General features: G+C 37.6%; 1 protein-coding gene across 1 annotated transcript; it reads left to right on the forward strand.

The window, feature by feature from the left end:
• Window positions 1-3239: 3239 nt before the first annotated feature.
• On the forward strand, window positions 3240-16807 carry Galphaf (G protein alpha subunit f). Its single transcript, XM_088257365.1, has 9 exons — window positions 3240-3338; window positions 5249-5343; window positions 7461-7614; window positions 9692-9789; window positions 10541-10655; window positions 12042-12128; window positions 13041-13171; window positions 15129-15315; window positions 16486-16807. Exons 1-9 carry the CDS (start codon window positions 3240-3242, stop codon window positions 16672-16674), a joined length of 1155 nt encoding a protein of 384 aa, XP_088113491.1. The 3' UTR covers window positions 16675-16807.
• Window positions 16808-17247: the final 440 nt, after the last annotated feature.

Below are 17247 nucleotides of genomic sequence, written 5' to 3' on the forward strand. Positions count from 1 at the left end.
AGCATCGATGTTGATATTAGATTGATATTTTATCATTTCTTTAGCCACAGTACTGAATGAAATGAGTAAAGGAAAACTTTATCAAGAAAGATAACATTATCCAAGATAAGTTTCAATATTAATCTAATCTTTTGATTTTTTAAAAATAATCAAGTCCAAATTACAACTTTGTTTTACTAAAATTGTTCATTTAAAATACTGCTTCAGAATCAGTTGAAAAATAGTAAAAAACTCTAAAATTTCAAGATTGAATTGTGCCAAATATTTAGTGATCTTTAAATCTGTACGTACGTATAAAATTTATTTAAAGTAATTTATTATTTGAAGGTCAATGTGAGCACTTGAATTTACAATATTTTATTAAATATCACTAGCATTGAATAAATACAAATATGTAAGCTCTTCAATTGTATACGGGGGTCTAAAAAAAATAGACCTAAGCGATAAGCGGAAAAATATATAACATTCTTAAAATCGGCACAACTTCTAAACCAAACAATATTTTTTATTAGAATTTTCTTTTATCTGTCAACGAAGGAGTACCAATATTCAAAGGCAATAAACAAACCCGTTATATGTTGTGTCCCACAAACAACCGACTGTCCACAAAAAAAGGTATTTGCCGGGTCTTGCCTTCAACCCAAAGTTCCCAATAAACGACATTTGCCGTTTCCCGCATACAATGTGTTGATATGTCGCTCACTCTATATATCAACGTCATATATCAAAGAACTTGATTTATCAGGAGATCGTTTTTAAAGTTTAAGAATAAAATTAAATGTATTAAAAATAAATATCAAACCACTTATTGAACTTTTTACTGTATTACAGGTCTTTTTAGGTAAAACCTGAAGGTTTTTTCTCAATTTGAAAAATATTTAGTATACTTAAAAAAATAGTTTAACAATACCTTTTCTTTAAAATGCAAAAACAACACTTTCTGCCTTGTAGCGGGTAAATATTAAGTTAAAAATATGCCTTTTTTTCTGGGATATAGTACATATTCTGGGTATTCCAAAAACATGCATAACTGAGTTTTTGATATATGACGTTGTTGAAAGGAGTGAGCGATGTAGACTGATGTCATAAAACAAAATGTACGCTTGTTAAGAAGTAACATGTTATGGGTCTCCTTCAAAGTAGTCACCTCCCCGACGCACACACTTATCCCAACAGTGTTTCCACTGTTGGGAACAGATCTGGAGCATTGTTGTTTCATCAGCTTCACCCTATTCAGGTTTCAGATCTCTAAAGTTTTTGGGCAAAAACTTGATCAATGTTACCCCTACTCATCTGATCTCACTCTCTCTGACTTCCTCTTGTTCCCCAAACTCAAAAGACTTTCAAAAGGAAGATTTGAGAAGATTAAGGTAAATATGCGAGATAAGGAGTTAAAGGATATTACAAAAGATGAATGCTGATATATTTGATGATAGTTCATATTGATCATACATAAAGTATGTTTTATATAAACAATAAACCTTAAATTAACATACTCTCAATATTATTAATATTTAAAGCATTTACTTTGTGGTTAGTCATTTTTACTTATTTTTTTTTATAAAAATGTTAATAATATTAGTATATAACCACTCACCGAGATTTTTATGTCTACCGGTTTCGAGACTTACCCGTCTCTTCGTCAGGACAATCACTATTACAGCATGCAAACAATACCACCCTAATTGCATTTTTAACCTCGTTGAACCATGTTTTAGTGCATGTTTAACCTCGGCTCGTAACGCATGCCTGTGGTGAAAACTATAGTGCATGTTGGTCTTCGAGTCGACCAAAAATTGCATGTGTTAAACATTTTGTGTACTTTTAAGTGTGTAAATGGTGCTATGGTGGTGAAGGGTGCTATTTTTTTAATGCTGTAATAGTGATTGTCCTGACGAAGAGACGGGTACGTCTTGAAACTGATAGACATAAAAATCTCGGTGAGTGGTTATATACTAATTTTATTAACATTTTTGTAAAAAAAAAAATAATAATTAACAATATGACAATGACTAAAGCTTCCGTGTTCCCACTAATAAAAAATGAGAAGCAGCTTCTACCCCTGACTGAGCTTCGCATATCGCTCATTTGGTGCAACAATGATTTAATTACACTTTTTTTAAAAACCTTTTGTCCGCCTTCGTAGTGTAATGGTCAGCACGCTCGGCTACCGTTCTGGAGGTCCCGGGTTCGATTCCCAAGGGGGGTAAAATAAATATAAGTGATTTTTTCACTGCAATATTGATTTAATATTACCATGGACTGGTACCTGAAGCGGAGGGCTGATCACCTTTCCTTCATGTGTAAACGATTAAGATAACACTGCGTTAATATGACACAGTGCCCTATGCACCATTGGGGTGCGGATAAGGGTTTATTATATATTATTTTTTTAAAACAATATTAATCTGTCAAAATGTGTGTGAAGACTATTTACATGGGGAGAAACATGGACAGAATTGATTTGATGGTGAAATGCTGCGAGATGGCGCAAGTGCCAATGTACAATTGAGTAAAATGGCGCCATTTCTGTTGTTACAACATCTGAAAAGCGTCTCCTGTAATATTTCCAAAAGTGTAATTCCGCCATTGTTGCACCAAATGAGCGATATGCTGTTTCAAAATGAGTTTTGATTTTTATATAATAGATAGTAGTATTTACTAAGTGAAATTTGAAATAAAAATTAATAGATATTCTTTTTCTTCAAACCTTTATCTGCATCCGATGGTGCACAGGGCACTGCATCATATAAACGGAGTGTAATCTTGATAGTTAAGTTGATCAGCCCTCCGCTTCAGGCGCCAGTCCAGGGTAGTATTGAATAAATATTGAAGTGGAAAAATCACTTATATTTATTTTACCCCAAACTGGGACTGGACTGGGAATCGAATCTGGGACCTCCAGCACGGCAGTCGAGCATGCTGACCGTTACACTACGGAGGCGGAAATAGGTATTACCACAAAGTAACTGCCGAATATACATATCATGAAATTATAATATCCATTTTCAATGCTATATTTTGGGTAAGAGGTCTTTTTCTAATAAGGTACGGTCACCTTCAGAGTCACATTGCCATGTGATTTTCTTTTTTAATTGGTAGGCAAAAAGAGATTAACTTATTTTATACCTACTGTAAAAAAAAAGGATTTATTTTAACAAATATGATTTTTTAACTTTTCTCCTAAAAAAACAAAATTAATAAATGATTGAATGTGCATTGTTATTGTACTTAGAAATATGAAATTGCTGAGATGCTTCAGTGCCCCTGATGAAAATAAAAGTACATCCCAGCAGCTCGATAAGGACATACAATCGTGGATTAAACCGTACAAATATGTAAGTTTAACCAAATCATTTTTTACTTTTACCATTCCTTATGGTCCTAATCTCTCACACATACTGCTCTTACCATTCTCTCCAAATGGTTGAACCATATTACAGACCTTTTCCAACTATGCCTGAATTAGGTGCATATCCCTTCTGACTTCTCTACTCCTAACCCTGGCATATAGTCCTAGCTTCTAGCCATACGTGCTATGTAGACTCTATGCTCTTACCATTCTCTCCACATGGTCGAACCATATTAGAGACCTTTTCCAACTATGCCTGTCTTAGCTCCATATTCCTTCTGATTTTTACATTCCTAGCCACGACACACAGACCTAGTTTCTAATCATACATGTTATGTAGACTCTAGGTCCTAATCTCCCACATATAATACTCTTACCATTCTCTCCATATGGCCAAACCATATAAGAGACCTTTTCCAATTATGCCTGTCTTAACTCCATATTCCTTCTGATTTTTACATTCCTAGCCACGACACACAGACCTAGCTGCTAATCATTCATGATATGTGTCTTAGTCCTACGCCCCGCAGTATATATCTATAAATATAGATATGTAATGCTCTAACCATTTTCTACACATGGCCAAACCATCTTAGAGATTCCCTCCACATGGTCTATAACCAAACCTAACCTAACCTAACTTTACTATTCTTTACACATGATCATTTCAATTATGTTAATCTCAGCAGTACATTCCTTTTGAATTTTCATTCCTAACCCTGGCGTACAGTCCTAGTTTCTAGTCATATATGCTATATAGACTCTCGCTACTACTTACATTACTTTGCGTGTGGCTCCTGCTTCTTAACCCATATCGCTCACTCCTTTCAAGAACGTCATAAATCGAAAATTGTCAATTTTCAGTTGTGCATGTTTCCGAAATGCCTAGAAAATGTACTTTATCCCAGAAAAAGAGGCATATTTTTAACTTAATATTTACCCGTTACAGGGCAGAAAGTGTTGTTTTTGCATTTTGAAGAAAAGGTATTGTTTGATTTTTTTTTTTTACTATCCTAAATATTTTTCAAATGGAGAAAAAACCTTCAGGTTTTACCTAAAAAGATCTGTTGCACAGTAAAAAGTTCAATAAGTGGCTTGATATTTATTTTTAATACAATGTATTATATTTTTAAACTTTAAAAACGTTCTCGTGAAAAATCAAGTTTTTTTGATTTATGACGTTGTTGAAAGAGGTGAGTTAAGGCACCCTTGCCGATGTGAAAAAGGTCAATATGCAAGGAGATACGGCTGAGCAGGGATACCGCCCTCCCAATTGGCAATTCCATCGGCAGGTTGGTTCTACGGATTGGATGACAGAACAACCCGACCTCCCGAAACCTGATATAGTTATTATTATTATTTTTTATTTAAACTTCATGTACAGAAAATAAAAAGTACATTAGCGGGCTTATTGCTAAAAAGCAATATCTTCCAACCGACCAAAGACGGACTAGTGATATTGATCAAAACGTTTGATATTATTTGATACCATACACTATCTGCCCACTGATTGCAAACGGCTATATAGCCGTTTGCAATCAGTGGGCAGATAGTGCTTGAACATTTAAAAAAAAAAAATTACAAATTGACATTGTTATCCATTAGTTATCCGGATTATAGAGATTGATTCTCTCCAGTGCAACTAACTGGGTTTACCATCACATCGCAGATCAGACGGAAGACATGTGTGTTACATAGTCCATCTTTATTTCCAAATTTCCTGTATGTTGGTTTTATCTGCCTCCACTGTCCAAATAGGTTTAATAGATTTGAGCCTTTCGTGGGTGAAAAATATCTCCACAAACTTTCGATCCAGCTCTCTCATACAAACTGTTCTACCATTGTCTCCACACTCTCCCAAATGTACTAAGGTAATCATTTTATTTAAATTTTCAGGCGATTAAAGTCCTTTTATTAGGAGCCGGAGAGGCCGGGAAGACAACGGTCCTGAAGCAGATGAGGATTCTTCACGTGCAAGGATTTTCTCAAGAGTAAGTATATGTGGCAACTAACCCCTTACTTTAATATTCACTTTCGTTAAATATTTTGAGCACAGGACTTAAATAAAACAATTTGATATTTCTTTTGAAGTTCATATTCCTTTACTAATGTGTAAAGGCAACTAGCCGTAACTCAAGTTGCGGCTGTTTGGCGTAACACGGCTCAAAGCATTCTTATACCTGGCCTCATCATATACAATCACAGATTTTGCTCTATCGCTTTCCTTTACCGAGATATTCATTATATGAACAGTCGCAAAATTGTATTAATTTGATACATGTGTTGGCAAAACGCATCTTCTGAAGTTAACTATAAACTCGTTTATCTAAAAAAGTACTGTTTTGTACTTGAGGCTATTTACTTTTGTATACTAATTTAGTATAAACTGTTGTTAATATTTACATACCGGCTAAAGTCATTCAACTTTGTCCGCCTCCGTAATGGTCAGCATGCTCGCCTACCGTTCTGGAGGTCCCGGGTTCGATTCCCAGGGGGGTTTAATAAATATATGTGATTTTTTCACTCTAATATTTATTCAATATTACACTGGACTGGTACCTGAAGTGGAGGGCTGATCACCTTTCCTTCATGTGTAATCGATCGAGATAACACTGCGTTTATATGAAGCAGTGCCCTATGCACCATTGGGGTGCGGTAAGGGTTTTTATTATTATTTAAGTCATTCAAAATTTTTACCCATATTTTCACTATTTTGATATTTATTTTTCATTTATATATTGTTTGTACTTGGTATTGTAAATAATAATAATAATAAAACCCTCATCCGCACCCCAATGGTGCATAGGGCACTGCTTCATATGAACACAGTGTTATCTTGATCGTTTACACACGAAGGAAAGGTGATCAGCCCTCCGCTTCAGGCACCAGTCCAGGGTAATATTGAATAAATATTTTATATTTGGTATTGTACTTATTTAAAATCTGTAATATTACTGTAATGTGTTATTCTGAGGTATATTCTATGTTGAACGAGTACTTTGGTTCACCACGCAGGCTTTGGCCAAAGAGTCGAAAATATGGTTTCTTCTTGTGAATTATTTAAATTTCGCATTTTTTAACATTAATAGGTAGGTATTTTAACTTTCCCAATTATAGTGTGCTTTATTTTTCTTAATGTATGTAGTATTTCTAACCTGACTTTAATTCATAAGTAAAGCCAATTTGCATGCAGCAGTTACTTCAAAACTCATACTCGCGTCCCATTGGTAGATGTAGAATAGGTAGGTAAATGTAGAATCTATGGAAAAAAGGCTGATAGTAAAAATCGTATTCAATAAACAGGTAGACCCCGCTGATTAGTATGGTAAATCATGGGTATCGATCCACATAGAGAATTAATCATTCAAAAGCCGCGGGAACTATTGCATGACACCCACACTTGCTCATTTTTTATTTTATCAATATGAGGTCAAGGGATCTTGCATCCCTTATGTCACTGTGACCATATTGAGTCTATTGCGACCTCCCTCTGTATCACAGCTCACTCTCAAGACCTACATTAGTCATGTAGCTCGCGACCTTTAGGAGCGAGGAGCTTTACCTTCTCGGAGTCTAGTAGAGGTCCTCCAAGGATGTGACTTCGTTTGTCGTGTGCGTCACAATTATAGAGAATGTGGATTGCCTAAGTTATTATAATAATACATCATACTTTACTATATACATTGTAGATTTTATATGTCGCTCACTCCTTTCAAGAACGTCATAAATCAAAAATCGACAATTTTTAGTTGTGCATGTTTTCGGAATGCCCAGAAAATGTACTATATCCCAGCAAAAGAGGCATATTTTAAACTTAATATTTACCCGCTACAGGGCAAAAAGTGTTGTTTTTGCATTTTGAAGAAATGGTTTTGTTTAATTATTTTTAAAATATACTAAATATTTTTCAAATCGAGATAAAACCTTCAGGTTTTACCTAAAAAGATCTGTTGCATAGTAAAAAGTTCAATAAGTGGCTAGATATTTATTTTTAATACATTGTATTATATTTTTAAATTTTAAAAACGTTCTCCTGAAAAATCAAGTTTTTTTATTTATGACGTTCTTGAAAGGAGTGAGCGATGTGTGTGTTTTATATGTGACTTAGGGAAAGAAAGGACAGGGCTATGCAAATAAAAAGGAACATCCACGAAGCCATCATGGAGCTCTATGAAAACGTTGAACCCCTGGGACTGAGCTGTCTCGACTCTTCAATGGAAGCAGTTTCCAAGATCAGGGAGCTGGGAGCCACTTTCAACGATGTGAGTCAGTCCTTTGCCCCTTCCCCCCGCCTTGGATTACGGGAATATAGATGTGGAGGTCCACACCAAAACGTTACATTAATGATTTTAAGTAATCGGGAATTCTAGCTAGTAAAATTGTAAAGTATTGGTGTCATTTAATGATTTCATCTTGTTTAACACAGGATTGGTCACGTTTTGTAGCAACTTTAATAAAGATTTCGATAGAATACAGTCAACAGAACAGATCTGCATTTAAAGGATTTTTTGTGCAATATTGAAAATGTAACTTTTTGATGAGGACCTCCACAGATATGATTTTTTAAATACTTCAATTTCATACTATTTCTGTGAGCCTAAGCGGCTCATTATTAGAAATAGGTATCAAATTGTGGTAAAGTGGGTTCGAACCAAGAGACTCTAACTCAAGAGTCCGCGACACTAACCACGGGACCACAACCCGACACCCTGATTGGCTTCACATACCCTATGTAACATTTCTGCTTCCGTAGTGTAATGGTCAGCACGCTCGGCTACGGTCTCGGGTTCGACTCCTAGAGGGGTAAAATAAATATAAGTGATTTTTTCACTCTAATATTTATTCAATATTACCCTGGACGGAGCGGCTCATCACCTTTCCTTCATGTGTTAACGATCAAGATAACACTGCATTTATCTGATGCAGTGCCTATGCACCCTCTGGTGCGGATGAAAGTTTGAAGAAGAAGAAGAAGAATGTAACATTTCAAAAGGTGTATGCTCTCGGCTGTATTATCTTTAAAAAATGTCACAGGCTCCATTTAGTGCCCAAACTTGAATATACTTTAGTAGACTGAATGCAGTCAAAATACAATCCCTTAGACGAATGTGCAGCAAAACTATGTATGATAGATGTTCGAATGGTGATATAAGGAAAGAATGCAAGGCTGAGATAAGCATTATCAATCAAATGAAGAAAGCCACGATGCGGTGGTTTGGACATGTGGAACGAATGGTCCATTCCTACCTACTGATTCATCAATTCACTAGTTCACCCATTGGTTAAGAGTACCAGCAGCTGTCAAGAAGCATGATGTTCACCATGAGCAATGTTTAGTATTGGGTGCGATGTTGTAACGTTCAACAGATGGCACTGCCATGACTCTCAGTAAAATGGAGAGTCGGAAGAGAAAACCTTTCCCCGAAAGCTGAACTGGCAGTGCACAACGGAGTCCTGGTTCCAGCCCTAAGGTATGGAAGTGAAGCATGGAGTTGGGAAAAGAATGGTGAAAGTAGACTGAATGTAGTCAAAATGCGATCTTTCAGAAGAATGTGCGGCAAAATGTTGTATGATAGATGTTCGATTAGTGAAATAAGGAAGAAATTCAAAGCTGAGAGATAAGCATTATCGATAAAATTAAGAAAGATGTTTCGAGATGGTTTGGACATGTGGAACGAATGAATGAGGAAAGAATGGTAAAACAAATTTATGAGGCGAATGTAGTTGGAAAAGGAGCAGAAGACGACCGAGTAAAACTTGACACGATCAGGTATGCCAAATACTTGAAAGCGGTCAGGTTAAGAGTCGAAATAATCGGCGGGTGATTATGAGGAGATGCAAGAACGTGGAAGAGGCGAAGAATGTTTGCAAAGACAGAGTGGTGTGGCATTCTATTTTCTCTGACTACCCCTGCGGAGAAGCGGCTTGATGAGCGGTTAGTTAGTTAGGGAAAGAGTGAACTAACAGATTGATTAATAAAAATGAATATGATATTTTCTGGCGTTTCTCATGTGTGTGATTATAATCCAGGATTCGGACCTCACATACTAATAAAAGAGTTTCTGCTCAATAAATAGCTTCTTTTCATCTCACCAATAGATGTCTTCAGTGAAGTTCTAGTGACTCAAGAATAATGTTTCAAAATTGGTTCATATATATAGAACTTCCTAGAATTTGAGTAGTGTGGTTGTCAATAATGGGTAGAATTGGTGAATGTTACATGTGTGTAAAGTGATCACTTAAACTATGATGGTCGTCAGCCCCGTAAATGCCCAGACTTCCATATTCTTCTTTATCTTTGATGAGATGTCAAAAAATAACAGATTGATTGATTTTCAGGAATATTTCGACCTTGTCCAGACGGTGTGGAGCGACCCGGCCATCAAGGAGTGCCTCAGGAGGTCTAACGAGTTCCAACTTATCGACAGTGCAGAATAGTATGCCCCTTACTCATTTTATCCTTCATGTTAATTAAACACTCAGATTCACATCAGGTCAGTCTATTATAAAGTATAGGATATTATTATCTTTATGTACCTGTCATGGTCTATCCACTTCTCGGAAGAGAACACCTTCCATTCCTCCACATGACACATCATTCTTCACTCATTCCTGCACTGGAATAGCCCGCATCTCCACACCAAAAGTACTTGATCGTACCAAGTTTTCCTCAGTATTCCTCTGCTCTTATTTACAACTACATTTGCCTGTTCACTGTTCTTTCTCCACTCATTTGTTCCACATCGCTCACTCCTTTCAAGAACGTCATAAATCAAAAATCGTCAATTTTCAGTTATGCATGTTTTTGGAATGCCCAGAATATGTACTATATCCCAGAAAAAGCGGCATATTTTTAACTTAATATTTACCCGCTACAGGGCAGAAAGTGTTGTTTTTGCATTTTGAAGAAATGGTATTGTTTAATTATTTTTTTGAATATACTAAATATTTTTCAAATGAAAAACCTTCAAGTTTTACCTAAAAAGATCTGTTGCACAGTAAAAAGTTCAATAAGTGGCTTGATATTTATTTTTAATACATTGTATTATATTTTTAAACTTTAAAAACGTTCTCCTAAAAAATCAAGTTTTTTGATTTATGACATTCTTGAAAGGGTGAGCGACGTGCTTTGGCACCTCTCTTAATTTCATTAATTTTTTATTTGCATTAAATAATTTTTTTATCCAGTTTCCTGACGCGAATTGACATTGTTAGAAAACCAGACTACATCCCTGACGACGCTGATGTGTTGCAGTGCCGACAGAAAACCACCGGGATACAAAAATTGGAATTTAAAGTGAAGGTACGTTACATCATATGAGAGTCGGAGTGAGCCAAGGACAGTTTTAGATTCCCATATCTAGGATAACTGATGGACTATTAAAAAATGCGTAGCCTTTCCCTTACGGTTCTAAAACCTTCTGCCGGTGATATGTATTTTGTACACCATAAGAAAATGTGGTTTAAAAACGGAAAAAAATGTGAATATTCACATTGCTTCTATTGACCATAGTTGAAGTTGAAATGTAACAATTTTATAATGTTGGCTCTGGTAAGTATCTGAAAAAGAGAAAAAAATACATCGCAAGTAGCCGCAATAGTTAGCGTAGCGACACAACCGCCGCGTAAGACGATCTGCGCCAAAGACTAACTAATTTATCTACGCACTACCGGGTCAGTAAATAAGCTACGACATGCGAGTATACACAAAGCACGCCGCACACGCACACACCGTGAAACGTTCGTGTATTGGTGAGTTTATCCCAGATTTTTCACAAATTATTTATTCCGTCGCTGCAAATGATTAACTTTATATGATAATACTTTTATGTAATATATAATTGTCTTCTTCTTCTTCTTTATGAGCCCTCTGACCTCCACTGCTGGATATAGGCCTTTTCCCCTTCTTTCCATTTACTCCGGTTAGTTGCTGCTTGCAGCCAGTTTCTACCCTCCCACAGCGACAATATCGTCGGACCATCTCTTTAAGGGTCTTCCGACACCCCTTTTGCGCTCACAAGGTCCCCATCGTAGAATTCTTGGGGTCCATCTTGTGGGGTTCTTGGGGTCCATCCGTACGTAATTGTACTACGGAGGAATACAAAAATTGTGAGCCCGTATCTGTTATTTTTTATATTGATATTCTCATTTTAAAAGTTGAGTTGTAGTAAATACATATTGCTCACTCCTTTCAAGAACGTCATAAATCAAAAAACTTGATTTTTCAGGAGAACGTTTTTAAAGTTTAAAAATATAATATGTACAATGTATTAAAAATAAATATCAAGCCACTTATTGAACTTTTTATTGTGCAACATATCTTTTTAGGTAAAACCCGAAGGTTCTTTCTCCATTTGAAAAATATTTAATATAGTTAAAAAAAATAATTAAACAATACCTTTTCTTCAAAATGCAAAAACAACACTTTCTGCCCTGTAGCGGGTAAATATCAAGTTAAAAATATGCCGCTTTTGCTGGGATAAAGTACGTTTTCTGGGCATTCCGAAAACACGCACAACTGAAAATTGACGATTTTTGATTTATGACGTTCTTGAAAGGAGTGAGCGATATCACCGGGAGGGGAAGGTTAATAATATGATATCAGACTTGTTGCAATTGTAGAATAGTATGATATGAACGGGATAAAGGATGAACTATCAAATGAAGCACAATGATATGATATTTCCAGGTTCCCAAGGGAATGCAAGGAGGAACTCAAGATTTCTGGATGTTTGATGTAGGAGGGCAGAGAGGCGAACGCAAGAAATGGATACAGGTGAGTCATTCCTTCCTTCCTTCTTCCCCCGTGCAGAGAGTCACGACACGCCGGTAGCGTCTGGGACAGCTGAGAGAAAGGTGTAATATTAAATAATAAATGCAATTTTAATCTAAAGTTGGTCTAGATTTGTTGAACGACAATTTGTCTCGCAATTGACATAAAAGCATCTTCTCTGGCATAGGAATATCCATTTGGTCAGTCCATTTAAGGCAGACACCGCACTTCATGAGGAATTTTAATGTTGAAATTTCTGCATATTATATTATTTATCCTTTCATATTATTTTTTGACTTCTCAACATAGATGGAGAAAAATATGGAAGTCTGGGCATTTACAGGCTTACGGCCATCATAGGTTGGTTTGAATGATCACTTTACATACGTGTAACATTCACCAATTCTACCCATGATTGACAACCACACTACTCAAATTCTTGGAACTTCTAAATTCTTCTTCTTCTAACCCTTATCTGCACCCAATGGTGCATACGGCACTGATCATATAGAAACAGTATAATCTTGATCGTCAAATACTGGAAGAAAAGGTGATCAGCCTTCCGCAGTTCTAAATATACGATTCCAATGTTGAAACATTGTACAAGAATCACAAGAATTTTCACTAGAGACATCTATTGATGAAATAAAGAAGCTCTTTCATTGAGCAAAAACTCTTATATTCGAATGTGAGGTCCGAATCCTGGATAATAATGACATAGAAAAGAATCGCCAGATAATATCCTTTTCACTTTATTATTTTAGCTTATAATTCGACCAGATACTTTATTTATGTTGAGATGTCAAAAAATAAAATGAAAAATAACTCCTGTAATTGGAGATAATCCAGATATTTGGACATACTCCAAACGTTGTTAATAAATCCTTTAGTGAGTGACTGGTCAAGTTTGTGCAGGTGTTTGAGGGCATCCACGCCGTGTGGTTTCTGGTGGCGTCGAGCGACTTCGACCAAACCCTGAGAGAAGACAACACTCAGAATAGACTCCAAGAAGCCGTGACGCTTTTCGAGGATGTGTGGAGAAGCAGGTAACGCTCACATGTTCCACCCTTCACTAGATTAAATGTAAAACACTTTTACCAATAATTCTCTGTGTGATAAATAAATGAATGAATAGACTAGATGGTGCTTTGAACGGATGGGAGTCAGGGTGAGGATGACGAATATACAGGGTGGCGCAAAGCTCTTCAAAATCACCCTATCGGAAGTTGTTATTGCGTCGGGTTATGGTTCCGACCGAGTTTCTCCAGGGTATGCTTGGCTACAATAGTTTAGAGACTAGAAGGAATGCGTATTTGATTACGCATTTTTATCCATTGTTGCTCGGTATGATCGATAATCCTGAAATTATCCGGAACATTGGTTTGTATGTTCCCGATAGTTACCTAAGACAGCGTCGACATAGATTGTTTCACATTCCTATACACAGGACCAACCTGCCGATGGTTATGCCTGTAGGAAGAGCTACCGCTATGTTGAACAATATCACATTGAATATTGATCTGTTTCATGTGTCCGAAGGAGTTTTCCGAAGCGGGATTCTTCTACACCTTTAAGTCTTCTTGCTTACTTTTAATATATACGCCTTGAATATTGTTTGTTATATACATATAAATTTTTTTTGTTTTTGAATAAATTGAATAATTGAATAATTCCGTGGTTAGTATCGCAGACTCTTAAGTCAGAGTTTCTCGGTTCGAATCCGCTCTCCCACAATTTGATACCTATTTCTAATTATGAGCCGCTTAGGCTCACAGAAATAGTATGAAATTGAAATATTTATGTAAATAATTAAAAGTCACATATTTCTCTTTTTTTTAATTAATTTTTAAGTTTAATTAAGTTATGATTTTTGAAAATGGTATCGTAAGTCAATCATATTTGAGCCATGTGAACAAGATAGCTGCAGTATACAACCAAATTGATATAACGCGCTCCAATGTGTATCCATACTGGCGGCAGCTACTTGACGAATATCATCTTTTCCACATGACAGAAAAAAATTAAAGGTTCGAATAAAGATATCAAACTGAATTCGGTGATTTTCATGATTCTTAAAATAGTTTTCAATTCCTTGCTCATGGTTAATTCACTCCTTATTTATTACTTATGTCAGCCTCCGTAGTGTAATGGTCAACATGCTCGGCTACCGTACTGGAGGTCCCGGGTTCAATTCTCAGGGGGGGGTCAAATAAATATAAGTAATTTTTCACTCTAATATTTGTTTAATATTACCCGCGACTGGTACCTGAAGAGGAGGGTTGATCACCTTTCCTTCATGTGTTAATGATCATGATAACACTGCGTTTATATGATGCAGTGCCCTATGCACCATTGGGGTGCGGATAAGGGGTTCGATGACCCAGGACTGGTACCTGAAGTGCAAGGCTGATCACATTTCCTTCATGTGTTCTCTTCTTTTGCGTCTTATTCCTCATTACTGAGGGTTGTGGCCCTTGTAGAAGCAATGACTCTTCTCCAGTTATCCCTTGACTGTGCTGCACGTAGCGCTCCAACCATCTTAACTTGATCGGTCCATCGTGTGGGGGATCTTCCGATCCCTCTCTTCCCCTCCAGGCTGCCGATCACAATCATTCGTTCCAGGCTATCCCCATTGCCAAGCGCAACGTGTCCAAAGAACTAAAGAATCCATCGTGTAGACATTGGCCAGAGTCAAACCATCCGAGTGTAGTTCCTGGTGAATGGACTCATGTGTTAATGACCAAGATAATACTGCATTTATATGATGCAGTGCCCTATAGGGTGCAAATTAGGGTTTGAAGAATGAATGAAGAAGAATATCGAAGACAATAAGAATATTTATCGTATAATTTCAAGTTAATAAACGGCGCTCTGTGATCAAGTAACTATGTTCTTCATTCATAAGTAATCTCCTGTTGAGTGCGAGAGAGCATCATCACATAATACACCTAGCACACCATCTGTCTCCTCTCGGCACCGCCTGTAATGTTTTGTACTTGTCAGGTTTCTCTTGGAAGCCGGATTGATAGTGTTCCTGAACAAGCAGGACATCCTGCAGAGGAAGGTGTCGGAGGGCCGCTGCATCGGAAACCACTTCCCGGCCTACCACCGCTTCATGGTGTCCTCGGGCAGTGGCAAGCCGCAGGACGAGTACACCCGGACCAAACTCTTCATCAAGAACTTGCTCGTGGTAAGCTAAGTGCCCCGACACATCAACACACTGACTTGCTAACTTGCTTCAGCCTTCTTCTTGTGACCAGTAATGAACAAACCCCTCCCTCTTGGACTTGCACAGTTGTCTGTTGGACGCGACTCTCTTCCAGTGCAGGCCGCCACTCTCCTAATGCCAGCGGACCATCTTGTCTGCGGCCTACCCTCGCTTCTAGGCCTCCAGTCAAACATCTTCTTCTTCCATCTATCCTCAGACATACGTGCCACATGACCTGCCCAGTTTCTCTTTAGTTCTGCGATTCTTTGAGCCACATCTGTTACCTCGGTCTTTTCCCTTATCCAAACATTGGTTTTTCGATCCCTAAGGGATATTATTTTTTGACATCTCATCGAAGATGTAGAAGAATATGGAAGTCTGGGCAGTTACGGGACTGACGACCGTCATAGGCTGGTTTAAGTGATCACTTTACACATGTGTAACATTCACCAATTGTACCCATTATTGACAACCACACTACTCAAATTCTTGGAAGTTCTATATATATAAACCAATTTTTAAACATCACTGCCAACACTGGAGCACTTATAAAAACTCGGTGGTGGTTTCCCAAATTTGTATTTATTTAGTTTGGCAGTGACGGGGACATTGAACATCTAATGTGAATTTACAGTAAAATCGGGATGGGACTTTATTTTATTTTGAAAGGATTCATTTTTAATTTCTTACAAAAATCAGGAAACCTGGAGCCTCTGCTAAGCTTTCAACGCCACTGTGAATTCCGTACAAATTTAAAATCACCTATAATTGTCACGGGTAAATGTAATCTCACTAGCTCAATATTTGTCGAGAGTGACTTTGCTGTTGCGAGCCCGGTAGAACGAAATGCTCCTCCACTGCCAACTAGAAACTGCGATAGCGTCCTCATTGGACAAACGCGTTTCGTTTCCTTTATGTGGTGTCACATTCCCTGTGCCGGAGAAGTCCCATATCTGTCAGAATTAGATCGACCGAAAATTCTAGGCAAAAACACTCGCTTTGTCAATGTAACTATTTTTCAATCTTTTTTAAGTACAAGCTGTATAATTCCCTAAAAAAATGAAATAAAAATGAAATAATTGCGAGTCAGGAAGAAGTGGATGGTCTGGTACGAACGCCGCTGTTTGGTGTTGACGGAGTGCTCTGTCTCAGGAGGTGACCCAAGTGAAGGTGCCGAGCGGGCCCCCGGGGGCGGAGGGCCTCCCCTTCGAGAGCAGCCGGCCGCGCGAGTGCTACTACCACTTCACGGTGGCCACCGACACCGACAACATCCGCACCGTCTTCAAGGACGTGCACCACCTCATCCTCACGCAGAACATGGCGAGCGCTGGAGTGCTCTAGGAGCGTGGACACCTGGCAGTCAACTAACCATCACGAGCAGACTAACCATCACAAGAGACTAACCATCACAAGAGACTAACCATCACAAGAGACTAACCATCACAAGAGACTAACCATCACAAGAGACTAACCATCACAAGAGACTAACCATCACAAGAGACTAACCATCACAAGAGACTAACCATCACAAGAGACTAACCATCACAAGAGACTAACCATCACAAGAGACTAACCATCACAAGAGACTAACCATCACAAGAGACTAACCATCACAAGAGACTAACCATCACAAGAGACTAACCATCACAAGAGACTAACGATTACAAGCAAACTAACCATCACAAGAGACTTACCATCACAAGAGACTAACCATCACAAGAGACTAACCATCACAAGAGACTAACCATCACAAGAGACTAACCATCACAAGAGACTAACCATCACAAGAGACTAACCATCACAAGAGACTAACCATCACAAGAGACTAACCATCACAAGAGACTAACGATTACAAGCAAACTAACCATCACAAGAGACTTACCATCACAAGAGACTAACCATCACAAGAGACTA

Source organism: Brachycentrus maculatus, unplaced genomic scaffold (assembly GCF_059751285.1).
Source record: "Brachycentrus maculatus isolate JH-2025_06_01 unplaced genomic scaffold, ASM5975128v1 h1tg000080l, whole genome shotgun sequence".
Classification (NCBI taxonomy): Eukaryota; Metazoa; Arthropoda; class Insecta; order Trichoptera; family Brachycentridae; genus Brachycentrus; species Brachycentrus maculatus.

Coding starts and splice junctions, on each gene's coding strand:
- Galphaf (XM_088257365.1), top strand. CDS start 3,240: ATGAAATTGCTGAGATGCTTCAGTGCCCCTGATGAAAATAAAAGTACA. Junction 3,339..5,248: donor GGATTAAACCGTACAAATAT/GTAAGTTTAACC, acceptor TTAAATTTTCAG/GCGATTAAAGTCCTTTTATT. Junction 15,316..16,485: donor TCATCAAGAACTTGCTCGTG/GTAAGCTAAGTG, acceptor GCTCTGTCTCAG/GAGGTGACCCAAGTGAAGGT.